This window comes from Brachyhypopomus gauderio, unplaced genomic scaffold (assembly GCF_052324685.1).
Source record: "Brachyhypopomus gauderio isolate BG-103 unplaced genomic scaffold, BGAUD_0.2 sc40, whole genome shotgun sequence".
Lineage (NCBI taxonomy): Eukaryota > Metazoa > Chordata > Actinopteri > Gymnotiformes > Hypopomidae > Brachyhypopomus > Brachyhypopomus gauderio.
Window position 1 is genome coordinate 3,389,040 of NW_027506868.1, and position 17,636 is coordinate 3,406,675.

At 41.4% G+C, this 17,636-nt stretch overlaps 1 protein-coding gene across 1 annotated transcript in view; it reads left to right on the forward strand.

Annotated features, from left to right (window-relative positions):
- Positions 1-17,636, forward strand: part of LOC143485884 (low-density lipoprotein receptor) — a 44,118-nt gene that overhangs the window by 12,071 nt on the left and 14,411 nt on the right. Inside the window, exons 8-10 of the mRNA XM_076985553.1 lie at positions 8,777-8,992; positions 9,105-9,223; positions 9,380-9,519. Coding sequence (XP_076841668.1) covers positions 8,777-8,992; positions 9,105-9,223; positions 9,380-9,519 — 475 coding nt within the window. The remainder of the gene's footprint in view (positions 1-8,776; positions 8,993-9,104; positions 9,224-9,379; positions 9,520-17,636) is intronic.

The window sequence follows — 17,636 nt, forward strand, 5'->3', positions numbered from 1 at the left end:
ATCGCGATACTACTCTAGTATCGGTATACCGTGCAGCACTAGTGAGAGGTATTAAAAAGGTCTTAAAAGTCATTGAGACGAATTTGAGATTTAAAAATGTGCAGATACCCTGTTCTTACACTTCCAACATAAATCATCTTTATTTAAACCCATTTTATGGAGTCTTGTTGGGGGTAATATCTATGAATTATTTTGTATTGAATGAATTTGTTTTTAGCTTCTTTAACATATTTTTCACTATTTGAGATAATGCCCTCCCATGTCTTTTCATCCAATACACAAGACAGATCTCTTTCCCATATTGCTCTCAAATTTCTGCAACTGTTATTATTCGTCCATGGACATATCTCATACCATTTAGTTGCTTTGTGATGTTTCATTGGTAAAGCCATATATGTTTCTATTGTATTTTTAACCTATTGCAAATAAAATTTTCCACATATACAGTGTCTAATTTGTAGGTACTTCCAAAGGTGGCCTTGTCCCTTTAAGTTAAATTTCTCTTTTAATGTATTAAAGGGAAGAAAACTGCCCTCTATGAATAAATCATTTAATGTATTATTCCCTCTCTTTCCCCACTGAGCCCAATATATAGTCTGTTTATCTATTTTTATTTTTGGATTGTACCATATAGATGCATACTTTTGAGTATATTGAGTAATTTTACATCTTTTGTGAACTTCTTTCCAAACTGTTTTTGAGGGCATTAGAATCGTATTCTTTATATAATTGTTATTTCCTTTTTTCACCATCTGTGAGAGGACTTCAATAGGTGTAAAAGGATGTGTGAGTTCTCTTTCAATTAGAATCCAGTCTAAATCAGTATGCATTCTATTCCAATGTTTAGCAAGTTTTGACATTTCAGAGGAAATACTATAATGTTTTATATTTGGTAATGAAAGACCCCCTGTTTTTTTTAGGTTGATAGTTTTTCTATTCGAATCCTAGGTTTTCTCCCACCCCAAAGAAAGTGTTTAATCATGTTATTATATCTTATTAATAGTGGTTGTAGAATAGATAGGGGTATCATTCTTGTTAAGTAATTGATCTGTGGGGCTACCACCATCTTAATTATATTCACCTTCCCCCACAAAGTTAGGTGTAATCTGTTCCATTTTTCCACGTTTACTTTAGTTTTCTCTAGAAGCTGATCCATATTGGTAATAATGATTTCTTCTATGTCTGGATTCAATTCTATCCCTAAATATTTCATACCTTTTGAAAACCATTTGAATTTGTAGGCGGATAATAGATTTGGGGAACAAGCTTGAGACACAGGCATCGCTTCTGATTTTTGCCAGTTAATGCAATACCCTGATATTTTAGAGAATGATTCAATAACTTCTAATAGTACTGGTATAGAGTTTACCGGATTTTGATTCAATACTAATACATCATCTGCATAAAAGAATAATTTATGTTCCCTCTCACCCCCAATAATTCCTTTAATTCTGGGATCTATGCTTATCAATGTAGCTAAAGGTTCAAGGAAAATAGTGAACAAGAATGGACTGAGGCTACACCCCTGACGAGTTGATCTGGATATGTTAAAGAACGGAGATATCAGTCCGTTAGTAGTAACTGCAGCTTTAGGTGATGAGTATAAAGTTTTTATCCATCTGCAAAAGGTGTCGCCAAATCCAAATTTTTCCAGTGCCGTGAATAGAAAATCCCATTCTACTCTATCAAATGCTTTTTGTGCATCCAGTGATATAACTGAAATAGGGTGTGGGTTTGTTCGGTTCAACCACATTAAGTGTAATAATCTTAATAATAATAATACATTTTATTTGGTATAGCGCTTTTCAGGACACTCAAAGACGCTTTACAGTACAAAATTTCAAGCAGCATAATGACTACAATACAATACAATATAGAACAACATTATAAGAAACAAAGATAATTAGTACTAGATAAAACAAAATAAGAAGAAGATAAATGTGTAGCATCATAAATTAAAAGCGGATCTGAAGAGGTGAGTTTTTAAAAGAGATTTAAAAGTGGAAAGATCAGAAGAATCACGGACGTGTTTGGGGAGAGAGTTCCATAGAGTGGGTGCAGTCACTGAAAAGGTCCTATCACCCCAGGTACGTTTAGTCCTATAAGGTATGGACAAAAGGTTTGCATCAGAGGAGCGAAGCGACCGAGAGGGAGTATAGTGATGGAGCAGATCAGTGATGTAGGGAGGTGCCTGATTATGGAGAGCTTTATAAGTAAATAAAATAATTTTATATTGAATACGTTGTGTGACAGGGAGCCAGTGTAGTTGTTGAAGAACAGGTGTGATGTGTTCACGGGAGCGTGACTGGGTGAGAAGACGTGCAGCTGAATTCTGAATGTACTGAAGTTTATTTAGGATTTTGTTTGGTGTACCATAGAGAATGCTATTACAATAGTCAATTCGTGATGTAATAAAAGCATGGATCAGAGTTTCAGCAGCAGCGAAATTGAGTGATGGACGAAGGCGAGCAATATTTTTTAAATGAAAAAAAGCAGTTTTAGTGACTTGCTTTACATGCTGTTCAAATGATAAATGACTGTCAAAAATAACACCAAGATTACGGATGTGTAAGGAAGGGTACAGTGTAGAGTTGTCTATGGTCAGGCAGATGTCTTGTATGTTTTTTGTGAGGGATTTGGGACCTATTACGACCATGTCAGATTTATCACAGTTTAATTTGAGAAAGTTGGTTTCCATCCATAATTTTATTTCAGTAAGGCAATTTGACAGTGTGGCTAGAGTTAAAGTGGAGACTGATTTGGTGGAAATATAAAGCTGAATATCATCGGCATAGCAGTGGAAATGTAGACCATGTTTCCGTATGATGTCACCTAAGGGGAGCATGTAGAGAACAAAGAGAAGGGGACCAAGCACAGAACCTTGGGGAACACCTTGGGACAATGGAGCAATGTGTGATCTGCAGTTATTGATACATACAAACTGTTTACGGTTTGTGAGATATGATCTTAGCCATGCAAGGGCAGTACCAGTGATGTTGGTAGAGAATTCTAGGCGAGAAAGAAGAACAGAGTGGTTAATAGTGTCAAAGGCCGCAGTTAAATCGAGGAGAATGAGAATACTAAGATTGCCAGAGTCAGAGGAAACAAGAAGGTCGTTTGTGACCTTAATAAGGGCTGATTCGGTGCTGTGTTGGGAGCGAAAACCGGACTGAAATTAAGTAATCATTAAGCTGAGTGGCAACTACCCGTTCTAGTATTTTAGATAGAAATGGAAGATTAGAAATAGGGCGAAAATTACTTAAATTATCTGAATCCAGCCCTGGTTTCTTAAGGACTGGAGTGAGAGCAGCAATTTGAAGGGACTGAGGTACTGAACCAAAACAAAGGGAAGAGTTTATTATATCTGATACAACTGATAATATAACTGGAAAACAATCCTTGACCAGTTTTGTTGGAGCAGGATCAAGAATACAGGTAGAGCTTCGTGTTTTCGTCATGATCTCAGACAGCTCAGCCTGAGATACAGGTAAGAACTGGGAGAGAGACTGGGTGGTAGATTGAGGTGTGATCAACGGAAGGACAGGAGGAACAGAAGGGATGTTCAAGGAACTGTAGATAGTCTCTATCCTTGACTGGAAGAATGACATGAATGAGTTGCATTTATCAATCTTCTCATGTTATCGGTCGAGGATCTGCCTTTTATAAATCCTACTTGATCTTTGTGAATAATTTTTGGTAAAACCTTGTCTAATCTCAATGCCAATATCTTGGATAATATTTTGCAGTCTACATTTATTAAACTTATGGGTCTGTAATTAGCTGGGTCATTTGCATCTTCAGATTTTTTTGGTAATAATGAAATTAGTGCCTCATTAAAACTTGCAGGGAGAGATCCATATAGAAAAGCTTCTTGAAAAACTTCTGTGAGTATTGGGCCTAATATATCTACATATTTTTTGTAGTATTCCACTGGGAAGCCATCTACACCAGGCGACTTCCCAGTTTTCATACACATAATAGCTGATCTTACTTCTGCTTCCATTATAGGAGCATCTAAACTAGCTTTATCCTCATGTGATAGCTTGGGCAATTCTAATTTCTGGAAAAAAGAATTTAAATCTTCAAGGTTACTTGTGCCCATTGAAGTATATAGATCTTGGTAATAATTTTTAAAAACTGTGTTAATTTCTTTAGTTGATGTAACTATTTTGTCATCTTTTCTAATTGATGTGATATTATTTGCTTCCTGTTGTTTCAATTGTCTCGCTAATAATTTCCCTGTCTTTTCACCATTTTCATAATAATTGGTTCTAAGCCTCGAGTATTCTATTTTTTTATTGTATATTTCGTGTAATTCAAATTTCAGTCGACAAATATTTCTAAATTTTATCTCATCGTATCTATCCACTAATTGTTTCTCCAACGTATCTATTTTCTTTTCCAACAGATGTAGTGTTTCTATGTTTTTCTTTTTCTTCCATGAGCTATAAGCTATGCAGTTACCTCTGATATAAGCTTTAAGTGCATCCCACACCGTAGCTATTCTTCAGAGGTGGGGACTCGAGTCACATGACTTGGACTCGAGTCAGACTCGAGTCATTAATATTAAGACTTTTGACTTGACTTGAAAAAATATTCAGAGACTTGGACTTGACTTGGACTTTTACACCAATAACTTGGGACTTGAATTGGACTTGAACCTGTTTACTTGCAAAGACTTGATTTTTTTTTACCCCAAATCTAAATTTTAAAACGCATATTAATATTTATAATGTGCGCCCCATTAATTTCATTTCCGTCCTGACGCAGACCGGCGTTACACCAGATTCTGTGACCGTCGAGTTTTGTGACCACAGGGGGCGCTATTTCACAGTTTCTGTTCAGAGGCACAAACGCTTTATGAATGCTACGTAAACTACGCTGATGCACTTTCTTTACTCGTTTTGTTGGTGTCCACGAGCCAAAATATGACAGATGTTTATATTTACATTTATCGTCTCTTAATTACATAAATGTACTTAAACAAGATTTACCATCCCCTCACCATTGCAGCCAACAAAGAAATCATGAATGGGATGTACAGGTGAGCCTTTTTAACTGGGGTCACCAATTCTGACGGCAGCCATCAGAATGTGACCCCACTGAATCTCCAGGTAACAATAGTAGCCTACACCGTGACCCCACAATAACAGAAAACAATGAAAAAATAACCCTAACCTTTTATTAGTCTATATTTAAACATTTTATCCAAATGTTTAGAATAACCATTCGTAATGATAGCATCTTGCTTACGATGAAGCTTGCTATTTTCGTGTAAAATGAAGTAACGAAACATTCTTGTTTAAGTACATTTATGTAATTAAGAGAAGATAAAATGTAAATGATCTGTCATCTTTTGGCTGGCGGACACCAACAAAACGAGTAAAGAAACGCATCAGCGTAGCATTCGTAAAGCGTTGGTGCCTGTAAAAAAAAAAAAAAAAGACTCGAAAGGACTTGAAATTCCAAGTTTCAGACTTGGGACTTGACTTGACGGTTGCATGTCTTGACTCGAGACTTGACTTGCCTTGACTGTCTTTGCTTGAGACTTGACTCGGGACTTGAGGATAAAGACTTGGACTTACTTGAGACTTGCAAAACACTGACTTGGTCCCACCTCTGCTATTCTTTCAGTTGAGCCTCTATTACAATCTAAGAATGAATTGATATCTTCACCCAGTTCACCCACAACTGAACTCGAAACTAGAAATAAATCTATTTGTGAATAGGTTTTATGGGGGTGGGAGTAAAATGTATATTCCCTTTCCTTTGGGTTTTTAAGTCTCCAGATGTCTACTAACCCCAATTCTTTCATTAAACAATTTATTGCTAGTCGGTCTTTGGAGTTTGTGCCTATCCTAACTCTGCTACGATCAATATAAGCGTCAACTGTTTGATTAAAATCACCCCTTAAAATAATTTTGCCACCCATGTGTCCCAACATTTTATTTACCTCATGAAAAAAGGCTGGGTCTTCCTTATTTGGGGCATATATATTACATAATACAACTTTAGTTCCATTGATAAGTGCCTCTACACATATAATACGGCCCCCAACATCTTTGGATTGATTTAACAATACAAAATTTAAATGTTTGTTAACAAGGATAATCACTCCACAGTTCTTACTAGATACTGAATTATGAAACACCTGCCCAACCCAGTCACGTTTCATTTTTAAGGCCTCTTCCTCTTTTTTGAAATGTGTTTCTTGAATAAAAGCAATGTCTGTTTTCTTGGATTTGAGATATGTAAGGACCTTTTTCCGTTTAGCTGCCGTACTACACCCATTAATATTCCAAGTTATTATATTAATAAGTCCCCTGGCCATCATTACTTAAAACATATATTTGTTTACCTTTGCTTCTAACATTTTGCCTAAGTTTAGTATCACCAATCGATGCCATGTTCCTACCAATATGTACATAAGGACTAAAACAGAACCATTGTCCTAAAGCTAAACATTTTGAAACAATACAAAATGAAAACTCAAAAAACACTGTTAATAAAACCAACATAACAGTGCAGTAAACCTCACTGGTCAAGTCTAATTTCGGTCCGTGTGAATCCTATAGATGGCTCTACCTTCTTCTGTCAGCCATCCGGTTGTGACAGCACCCTAAAGCCAACCCCCCCCAACTCCAAAATGAAACTGTACTCTCCTAGACATTTATCTTACATTTTTTCATGTGTTTTGTATATTATCGCGCACAAACTCCTCTGCTTTCTTAGGATCAGTAAAGTTCAATCTGTTCCCCTTCCATGTAAATCGTAGATTAGCTGGATGTGCTAGCGTGTGTTTCACCTGCTTTCCCCATAGAGTTCTCATAATCAGTGAGAAGCGCTTCCGTTGATCTGCGCGCTCTTTGGTCATGTCTTCAATCTTTCCACCGAATTCCTCTCTTTTGTTTTGCCGTTGCCAGCACTTTCTGTCAGGCTGTGTAACGTAGAAACTTCACCAAGATCACGCGGGGTTTCTCACCTTCACTGGGTCGCGGTCCCCCACTTCTATGACTTCTCTCAATTTCGTATTCATCCCCTTGTAACCCCAAAGCATCGGATAATATTTTCTTAATATGGTCATTCATCGTATTTCCAGCCTCTTTTCCTTCCTTCAGTCCAATCAGTCGAATATTATTCCTTCTGTTTCTGTTTTCCTGATCCTCAGTTCATGTCCATAGTTGTTCGACTCGTTGAGACAATCTCTTATTTTCTGAAGCTATATTAGCGTTGCTGTTTTCTACCTTTGCAATACGACTTTCTGCTTTATCAAGTCGTGTTTGTAGTCCGTTTACAATGTTCTTTAATTCTGTTGTGTCTGACTTAATTATCAGGACATCATTCGCCACTCCATTGAGGGTAGAGCTGATCTTGGTAATTTCTGCAAATAAGTCCACAATTCCCTGACGTGTTTCGGAGCTAGCATGGTTAGCTTCAGTAGAAACCGTAGTGTTTAGACGAGTTTGCACACTTCGTTTTGCTTGTTCCATGTTCGGACTTACAATTATACTATTTTACAAAACTTGAACTTATTCCAATCGAATTTACGGAGAGTTTGTAACACGTAGAAATACTTCATTAGTGGTGGAGGTCGGGAGCTCGATCAAGACGCTGCCATTTTCCAGGTCTTCACCACGTGACTCCCATACAGCTTTATAAGGTGGAATTAAAGCACTTGTACGTCACCTTAAAGGTCCATTTCTATATTTCCCAGCACGTTACACTTAATTAAGTTAAATATTTATACATATACTCGAAATAATTCGCTTTTTTTAATCACATTATTTAATGGTTGTTTATTTTCAAAACGCCCAATCTTAACGTCTACGTAATACAAGAGAACTGTTCAGGCAGACAGCTATTTGTTATGAAACGAAGTAGTTACAATTTCAAGCATTTTCAAGTACTTTAGCCTAAATTTCAGCACTTTTCAAACCTGAAACACAAAACAACATTAAAATTTGTTAGGTAAATATTCCTTCCCCTGTTTTGAGGGGTGTAACGCTTCCGCTGTTCGCGAAGGTCACTCATGAAAGTATAAACCTAGCTTTTTAAGGTCTTTGCTTTCCCTAGATGTGAAAGACGCCATTAATTTACATGATTTCATTTTCAAATTCTGACGTGCCTGTTTTTCATATGTTAAAACCAGACTGTGTGAAAGCCTTAAAATAGAAATCTCTATTGTGAGGATCATGTCAGAAATAAATCCACTCTTTCTGCAGTATCTGGTTATATTCCAACTTGGCAGTAAAACTGACGTTTACAACAGTTGTTGATTAGACACTGACCCAGGCTTAGTGCATCAGATATTAAATAATTTAAAGATAAATAATTGTAGGCCTACTGAAATCCATGACTTGGGTTTCTCTAATTTTGCAGTATTTATATAAACAGGTGTACAGCTTTTTTTTTTTTTTAAAGGAGACATTTTGTGTACAATAGTTCCAGGTTTCTACAATAAATAGATCATTGAACAAACAAAAACTTTTGTTGCAGTTTCTTTAAGGGTCATATAGGGTGTATATTTTAATAATATATGTAACAAACTGTGATACCGTGATACCACAGTATTTCCTGAGACTTATCATACTGTTATCATACCGTGAAAATCTCATACCGTTGCAACCCTAGTGATAATAATAGTGATTTAATTTGTATCAGGGTGTGATCAGGCTGCTTCCTGATTGGTCTTTTAGGTTGTCATGTGATCAAGCTGCTCCCTGATTTGGTCTTTTAGGTTGTCATGATCAGGCTGCTCCCTGATTTGGTCTTTTAGGTGGTCTTTGGACGAGCCAGAAAAAAGGCCTGTAGTGCATTTCAGAGGCACTGAGGGAATTCTTGGATTGGCCCTGGACTGGATCCATGAGCTCCTGTACTGGACCAGCAATAGTACTGGAGGCTTACACGTGACTGCGCTGAACGGGTCAGAGCATCGGGTCCTCGTCTCTGCGCTGGCCCAGCCCACTGCTGTTGCTGTCCATCCTCTGCTGGGGTCAGCTCCTCCAACTGCACTCCACCCTCTGATGGGGATATTCATGTTCTGATGAATAGCTTGAATTGGTTTGATTTGTGTTTGTTGTTTGTGCTTTTGTCGTATCCTCTAGGATCCTGTTTTGGGCAGATGGCGGGACCTCCCCCCGGATTGAGCGAGCAGGTCTTGATGGACAGAACAGAAGAACTCTGGTTACTTCAGTTCTCCTAATGCCCGTGTCCATTACTCTGGGTGAGACAGCTCCCCTGGGCTCCTATGGGTCCTGTGATTTTTTTACTTGTAGTTGGAGGTTTTTAACTTCTGCTGGAGGTTCATTTGTGTAGTTGGTGGACTCTGCAGCCTGCATATATATGTGTTATATTGTTCTTTTCGCTGGTGCCTGCTCAGATATTCCACGGGGCTTGCTGTACTGGGCTGACTCTGGCTTTCGAGAGATATCGAGGATCACATTTGATGGACAACATCGTAAAACAGTGGTTGAGTCGAATGGATATTTGGATCAGCCCTTTGGCCTGGCTGTGTTCGAGGTACACACTACTCCACACTGCCATCTACAGGTTGCTTCCAAAAGTGCACACATTCTTCCTATTGTTCAGAAAATGCATTCCAGAAGTACTGTCAGGCTCTGATTTGATAAAGCCCCAGGTCCAGTGAGATACCAGTCGCTGCAGAAGCAAACGTCCAGGGGGTGGAGCTGGATCTTAGATCCAACTCCTTCCACCGTGGTGTTTTCATTGGTCTGAAGTAATTGCACTACGCAGAGTTGTATCAGATCAGCCATTCCAAATCACCGTTGTTGTCCTAAATTGCTATTCTTATTTACTCACTTGCCGTTCATTTGTGAACAATCACGAATGTGAAAGTAGGTTAATAATAAACCAATTTTCATCTCGCTAATGCTAGTAACTAGTTTTCTTTGGTGATTATACTAAATCTGACTTCTGTTTGCATGAACAACCACTGTTAAGTTTATCTAATCTAGGTGTCTAAGTAATTGACGGTAAAAACTGATGTTAGAAGACGAACGGTTAGCTAAACAGAATACAGATGTATTAAATACTACTTAATACAGTGCACTACTTGTTGCAGTAAATACCACTGTCCATTCTGCACACCTGAAGTGTACCGTCCTAACGAAAAAAGTAATTTTCATTAAAGGTAAAAAAAATGAAATGGTACATATTTAAGAAATGTACTGTACCTTATTATGTTGGCAATCACAGATCATTATTCCTGTCCACTTTCACGTTTTCTTGTAAACTTAAAAAAACGTGTATTGTGTTAAAATAAATAACATTCAAAGAATTTTGATCTTTAAACGGTAGAAGGGTGAATTTATTGGATTTCTATTTCCTGGTCGGAAAATGTAAGCGACACGTAGGAGGAGTTGGATTAGATGCAGCTCCACGCAAGCGACACGTAGGATGAGTTGGATTAGATGCAGCTCCGCCCACCCCCTGGACTGACCAAAAGAAACTATGGACGGTGGGAGGAGTTGGATCTAGATCCAGCTCCACCCCCTGGACTTTTGATTCTGCAGCGAAGGGTACTTGGGTCAAGTGGATGGTGCTGTAATAGATTCCACATGCAGGTGATCACAAAGTTAACTTACTTTGTCCACACTTAGTTAACTGGACAAAGAGAAATACTGATCTTAATAGGATCCACCAGACGTGTAAACAGGAATTTGAGATGCAAAATGACTGTTGTGGGCTGACGTGACAAACTTAAAGAGCTACAGGAGTAACTAAATAAATAAGATAAAATGACAACTGAGGATTTGAGGAGAAGGTGGGAAGATGGTCAAAGAGCAAAACAACTGAATTAAACCAAAATAGACACACAGTTAAGAACAGACAGTATTCGTATCTGGGGCATTGATATAGATGAGAAAAATCCCTCTCGATGTCAACCAAAACATCACTGTGTAGTGAGGATATTCAGGGTGGTCGAGAAACCAAGAAGATGGACGTCAACACCAAAATGAACAACAAAGGAGATTCCTCATGAGCCCTTAGGTTAGGGTCTCCATTTGTCCTGCTTCTTGTAGGTGTGTATGTATGGAGGGGGGGGTGGGGATGCGGGATGTGTGAGGTAGGCGTTTGTGTAGGTGCGTGCGTGTGTGTGTGTGTGTGTGTGTGTGTGTGTGTGTGTGTGTGTGTGTGTGTGTTTGTGAGAGAGGAGGGAGTCTTCATTGTTCTTATGATGGTAATTGCTGCCCAGAAGGGGTAATTTAAGGGCTTGGTACATAGCGTTCATGTCACTGGAGATGGTTTCTGTATATGAAGGTCAGTCGCCTCGTGGGTGTAAGATGATCCTGTTTCTGTTCAGTCCTCTGTGCACATCCACAAAACACTCAATTGAGAGACAATTCTGTAGGTCTTGTTAGATTGTCCTGGGTAGTTGTTATTGTTCAAAAGAAATTGTTCTTTGTATAAAAGTCCGTTAACCCCCTTGTTAGTGAGACACGTTAGTAGGACACATCTACCGTACTGGACTGGGACAGCAGCTGAACTCTGATCCGCTCATACACTGATACTCAGAACACCTTAAGATTCAGATTCAATTTTATTGTCATTACACATGTACAAGTACTCGGCAATGAAATGTAGTTTAGCATCTAACCAGAAATGCAATAGCAGCGGTGTATATGTATGAATATATTCGAGATATTGAGAACTGTTGTAAATATACACGTGAGAATATATTGGAGATATATGGACTTAATATACAGATGGAATAAAGGTTGCTATTGACATGATTTACAGATAAATAAACAAGATATACAAATGGGATACAAGTTACTATAAAACATGATATACAGATGGGATATAAGTTACTATAAACATTTAGTAAGGAGACAGCACTGGGGGAAAAGCTGTTCCTCAATTTGCTTGTCCTGGTCTGTAGGCATCTGAAGTGTCTGCCAGAGAGCAAAGTGGCAAAAAGACTGCGCAGGGTGGGGGGAGTCCTTAAGAATGCTGCGAGCTCGTCGCAAACAGCGTTTTCTCTGGATGTCCTTAGTTGATTGTAGGGGTGCAGGAAAAATCGATTCGAGCTCGAATCGCGTTTCTAACATTGATTCAGAATCGATTCTCATTTTTTAAAAATCAATTTTTTTTCGGGTGCATTTGTGCCTTCTCAGCCACCGTAGTGCTAGGCAAAACAAGAAAACAGCTTTGACTATGTGCAGGCATGCTAGTAAAGCTACATTGGGTTGTGTAGTAGTGTATGGTATTTGTTGTTGCGCCACTAAAGTATGAAGTCCAAACGGCTCTGCGGTGTTTGAAAGCAACCATTTGGAAACACTTTAGATTTTACCGTCAACCCTGCCCGGGTAAGAATGGGCTTGATCCTTTGCACATGCATAAAGACGCTACAGATGATATTCGGGAGTTACAGCGATTATAACTCCTGGTAAAATAAAGTTAAAATAAAAAATAAAAATAACTTAGTTCATTGAGCACTCTAGTTTTGTCCTACCTAGATATTTAGACATAATACAGCTGTAATACTGCGAAGTCGTGGTCAGAGGTGAACTTCGTTATAGCCAGTATGTATTTTATTTAAAATAATTAACACTCTTGAGCCACTGTGTCTTTGGACATAGATAATGTCGTTTGCTGTGATGGATAATTAAAGTCTAGCTCTTATTTATGCATAGAAACGTAAATCAATAACATAATCTATAGCATCAGAAAGTGATCAGTTCAGTTAAATGTATTCAGTTCAGTAGATATATGCGGCTTTTAGAAAATACAGTGTGTATATATATATATATATATATATATATATATATATATATATATATATATATATATATATATATATATATATATATTTTTTTTTTTTTTTTTCGTCTGTGAAGTGGAAGTTCTGGCAGCTAACATACGGGGGGCGAACGTAATTTGTTGACCGGGAGTGGGGGGGGTGGGGGTACAAATTCAATAAAGGGCGCCGAATCTAGCGCAAAAATCTGTTTTGCAACACGTACACTGAGATATGTGTTGCAAAAGTCGAGCAGAGCAGATTTGAAGTTGTGCGGTGTAATTTTTTAACATTCACGCTCAGATTTTTATTCTACAAGTTCTCACATCAAAACTACAAGTGCAACTTTTAGTTTACAGGTTCTCAAATTAAAAATACAAGTGCAACTTTTAGTTTACAGGTTCTTGCATCAAAAATACAAGTGCAAATTTTAATTTACAAGTTCTCAAATTAAAAATACACGTACAGATTTTGTTTTACAAGTGCTCAAATCCGGTAATTCACGCTCTCAAGTTTTGCTACAGAATTATCGCCATAGCATACAGGGAGAAAAAAAGAGTGATCGTACTACAACAGATCAATCATCTATGAATACTGACCTCTACTCTAATACTGAAGTTTTAGTTACTTAAAGACTTAAAGTTGTTTAAAGTATTGTAGCGTCGGTCCAATGGGGGACGACGCTAGCTACCCGTGAGCCCCACGCGGCTCCGGGATTGTCATGTAATGTCAATGCTCATGTCTATGTGATTATTGATGGTAGCGTGTACCAGCACATCATCCAAATAAACAACGCATTTTTCCCTAGCGACCCCCACTAAAACCCGTTCCATTAGGCACTCGAAGGTCGCCGGTGCGTTGCAGAGCCCAAACGGCAAGATGGTGAACTGCCATAGCCCCGTGCCGATGGAGAAAGCCATCTTTTCCTTCGCCGCCCCTGCCAGAGGAACCTGCAAATACCCGCTGTGGAGGTCCAATGAACTGAACCAGTCCGAACCCGCCAATTGCTCCAAAGTGTCGTCGACTCTCGGCATAGGATACGAGTCAGTTCTCGTCACCACGTTCAACCGACGGTAGTCGATGCAGAACCGCCAGCTGCCATGCTTCTTTTTGGCCAGCACAATGGGCGCAGACCACAAGCTGCTTGATGGTTCAATCACCTCCGCAGCGGCCATTTCGTTAATTTGTTGCTCCGCTGTCAAATGCTTAGCGAGCGGTAGACGTTGCAGCCTTAGCCGAACAGGCAGCGCGTCCCCCGTGTCAATCGCGTGGACTGCAAGAACCGTCCTTGAGCACTCACGCTCGCTAACCACGTAAACCCCTCTAAACCGTTCGAGTAGCGCCCACAGCGACTGGCCCTGCTCTTCGGACAGCCCCACACAGCTACGCTCCCACAGGTCATGAACCGGGTCCACAACAAGCGATGCCATGGCGTCATTCCCCGCCTGTCGCACGGCCACAGTACACGGCCTTTCCGCCGTCTCAGTACCCCCATGAATGGCGACCTCACGGCCATTTAGAGTTAGGCTACCGCTACCGAAGTTAATCATTATAGGCTTCGTTGGCGAATCTGGAGCTGGTACTGGGCCTTATCGAAGAGGCGAGCCTTTCGCTTAACCCAGCCAAGTGTAACCTGCTACAATGCCGGGTTAATTTTCTCGGGCATGTAGTGAGCAGGGAGGGCATCGCGACTGACCCAAGCAAAACTGCTGCGGTCCAAGACTTTTTTTTGGGTTCACATCTTATTATAGGCGATTTGTGAAGGGTTTCGTGGAGATCGCTACGCCATTGCACCGTTTAACGAGTGGCGGGAGTACCAAGTTTTGCTGGTCCGACGAGGCGAATGGAGCTTTCCTCACACTGAAACGGAGGCTGTGCAGCACGCCGGTTTTAGCCTACCCCACACCGTCGGGATAATTCGTGGTCGACACAGATGCCAGTGATCACGGTCTGGGCGCTGTGCTCTCACAGGTGCAGGACGGGTCGGAGCGTGTGATTGCTTGCTTCAGCAGGCGGCTGGATAAAGCTGAGCGAAATTACTGCGTGACGCGGCGTGAGCTGTTGGCGGTCGTGGAAGGGCTTCAGCATTTTCGGCATACGTCTACAGTGTCCCATTTAAACTGCGCACTGATCACGCGTCACTGCTGTAGTTGATGCGGTTTCGCGAACCCAAGGGGCAGCTCGCGAGGTGGCTCGCGAGACTGCAGGAATTTGATTTCATGGTCAGGCCCCCTTTGCCCCACAGACACTGTCGTGTGTCTCCGGTGAGGAGTTGTCCACTGCCCAGAGGGGGGACCCTGAATTAAAGTGGGCGTTGCGTGACATTGAGGCGGGATCAATGCCGGATTGGGACACTGTAGTGCAGCTGGGTCCTGTAGCCAAACCCATCCGATCGAGCTGGAGCAGCATGAGGGTCGTGAAGAGCATCCTTTACCGTGTGTGGGAAGACCCAAGCAACAGGCGTAGGCTGATCCAGGCGGTAGTGCCACGAGACCTCAACAACACTGTGCTACAGGCGGTTCATGGGCTGCCGGGCTTGGGGCATTTCGGCATAACTAATACACTAGGGAGATTAAGGCAACGCTTCTGGTGGCCGGGATGCCGTACTGACGTGGAGTTCCACGTCCACTGCTGTGACGTCTGCGCCGCAAAAAAGGGCCCTGCGAGGGCTGCACAGGCTCCTCTCCAGCCGATGCACTCCGGCTCCCCCATGAAGAGGGTGGCAGTGGACATGCCTGGGCCCATTACGGACGCAGGGAATCGTTACGTCATTGTAGCAATGGACTATTTTACTAAGTGGCCGGAGGCCTACGCTGTGCCAGCCCAGAGTGCTGTCACGACAGCTGAGACGCTACTGGACAACTTTTTCTGCAGGTTCGGTGTCCCTGAGGTCCTGCACAGTGACCAAGGCAGGAACTTCGAGTCCGGGGTGATGGGAGAGGTCTGCAGACTCATGGGCGTCCACAAGATGCACGGCCCCCCTTCACCCACAGTGCGATGGGCTAGTCGAACGATTCAATCGGACTCTGGCCACCCAACTGGCCATTGCTACCAGAGGTCACCAACGCGACTGGGACAAGCGGCTGCCTGTCGTGCTGTTGGCCTGCCATTCAGCAGTACAGGAGACCACCGGTTTCACACCAGCGATGCTCATGTTTGGGCGGGAGCTGCGGTCTCCTGTGGAACTGGTCTTTGCCGCTCCCCCGAACAATGAGGACAGCATGCAGCCTGGACCCTCGTATGTCAGGGACCTGCTGGACCACCTGCGCGATGTGCACAGACACACCAGGGAGAACCAATCCGCAGCTGGAGACAGGTAGAGACACATATGACATGCGTTGCTACGGCGCCTCTCTGCCTGTGGACTCCGATGCCTGGCTGTACAACCCTCAGAGAAAGAAGGGACTGTGCCCTAAGCTGCAGTCGGCCTGGGTTGGGCCATGCAGGATCCTCTCCTGGTTAGGAGAGGTGGTCTACAGGATCTGTTGGGGCTGGCGGCGCCTTGTGGTGCACCACGACTGCCTGGCTCCTTACAGGCCAAAGCTAGTGGGCGCTGGACATCACCCGGACTCTCCCGTCTCTGTTTCCCCCAGTGCTTCCTCTGTTGTTCCCCCTTCTGTGTCCCCCATGGCCGGACACGCCAGACCGCAGCGCGCGCGGAGGCCACCGCGTCGCCTGCAGAACTATGTGTGAGTAGCCTACTGTCTATCGCTGTGTCTATGTGTGGGTTTGGAACTTCTTGTGGGGACGTTAATGTGTTATGCTATGTGTTGAAACAATGTGAGTGTTGAGTTGTTCGTATATGCTTATGCAATGCCTTACCTTATTGACATTGTATCTGCTTGGAGTTCATGCTATTATTTGATGATGTGCCTTAAGCTGTACCTACTGAGTCGCCGAGGACGGCCGACCTCTGGTGGGGGGCTGTGTAGCGTCGGTCCAATGGGGGACAACGCTAGCTACCCATGAGCCCCCCCCCCCCCGCGGCTCCGGGATTGTCATGTAATGTCAATGCTCATGTCTATGTGATTATTGATTATGTATGTGAATATCTGTGCTGTTTAGTTTGACCCATGTCTGTTTATGCAGTTGTACAGTGTGAGTTATTCCTGCCATGTGTGTGTGATTGTACCCTGTTAATGACATTCCCTCGTGTTTCATGTATTAGGTCGAGTCTGTTTGGCGTGATTACGTTGTCAAGGAAATTTAAATAAAGAACTTTGTGTTAAAATGGATCGGCTTCCTGCCTCTCTTTACTACACCACGCCACAGTATACTTAAAATACACTTTTTGCACTAGCCTTTTTTGACTTCTAAATGTGAATTCCAGAGTGCCCTACTATTATTTATGTTAATTTATATTAATGTGCAATTATTTTTTTTTCTGTTTTAATGTGGTAGGGACTACACCTTTTATTTATTTGACATTTGTGAAACAAAATACAATATTCATTTGTTTGTTTATAAAAAAATAAGGCTTTAAAACGGAAATGAGCATAGTATCTGACTTTGGTATCGAAAATGGTATCGAATTTCAATATTTTTTAAAGTATCGTATCGAAGTTGTAATTCTTAGTATCGTGACAACCCTATACGGTAGTATTAAAAGACTTGGTTTCATAACCTGCTGGCACAGAATGGCTTTTTTTGTGTAGTTGAACTGAGCTGCTGAGCATTTTTGTTGGGTGCTTACTGTTTTGTTGGGTCCTTTGTTGAGTGTTTACTGAGCCAGTAAATTCTGTTGGACGGGTGAGACTCTGGTCTGTCTACATGTGGGATTTCTGCTCTTGTTGTGTTTCTCAGTGTTGATGTGATGTCATGGGATCTAAAAGTATTTTGATGATGTTAGATAGTTAAAAAAGATTTATCAAAGTCA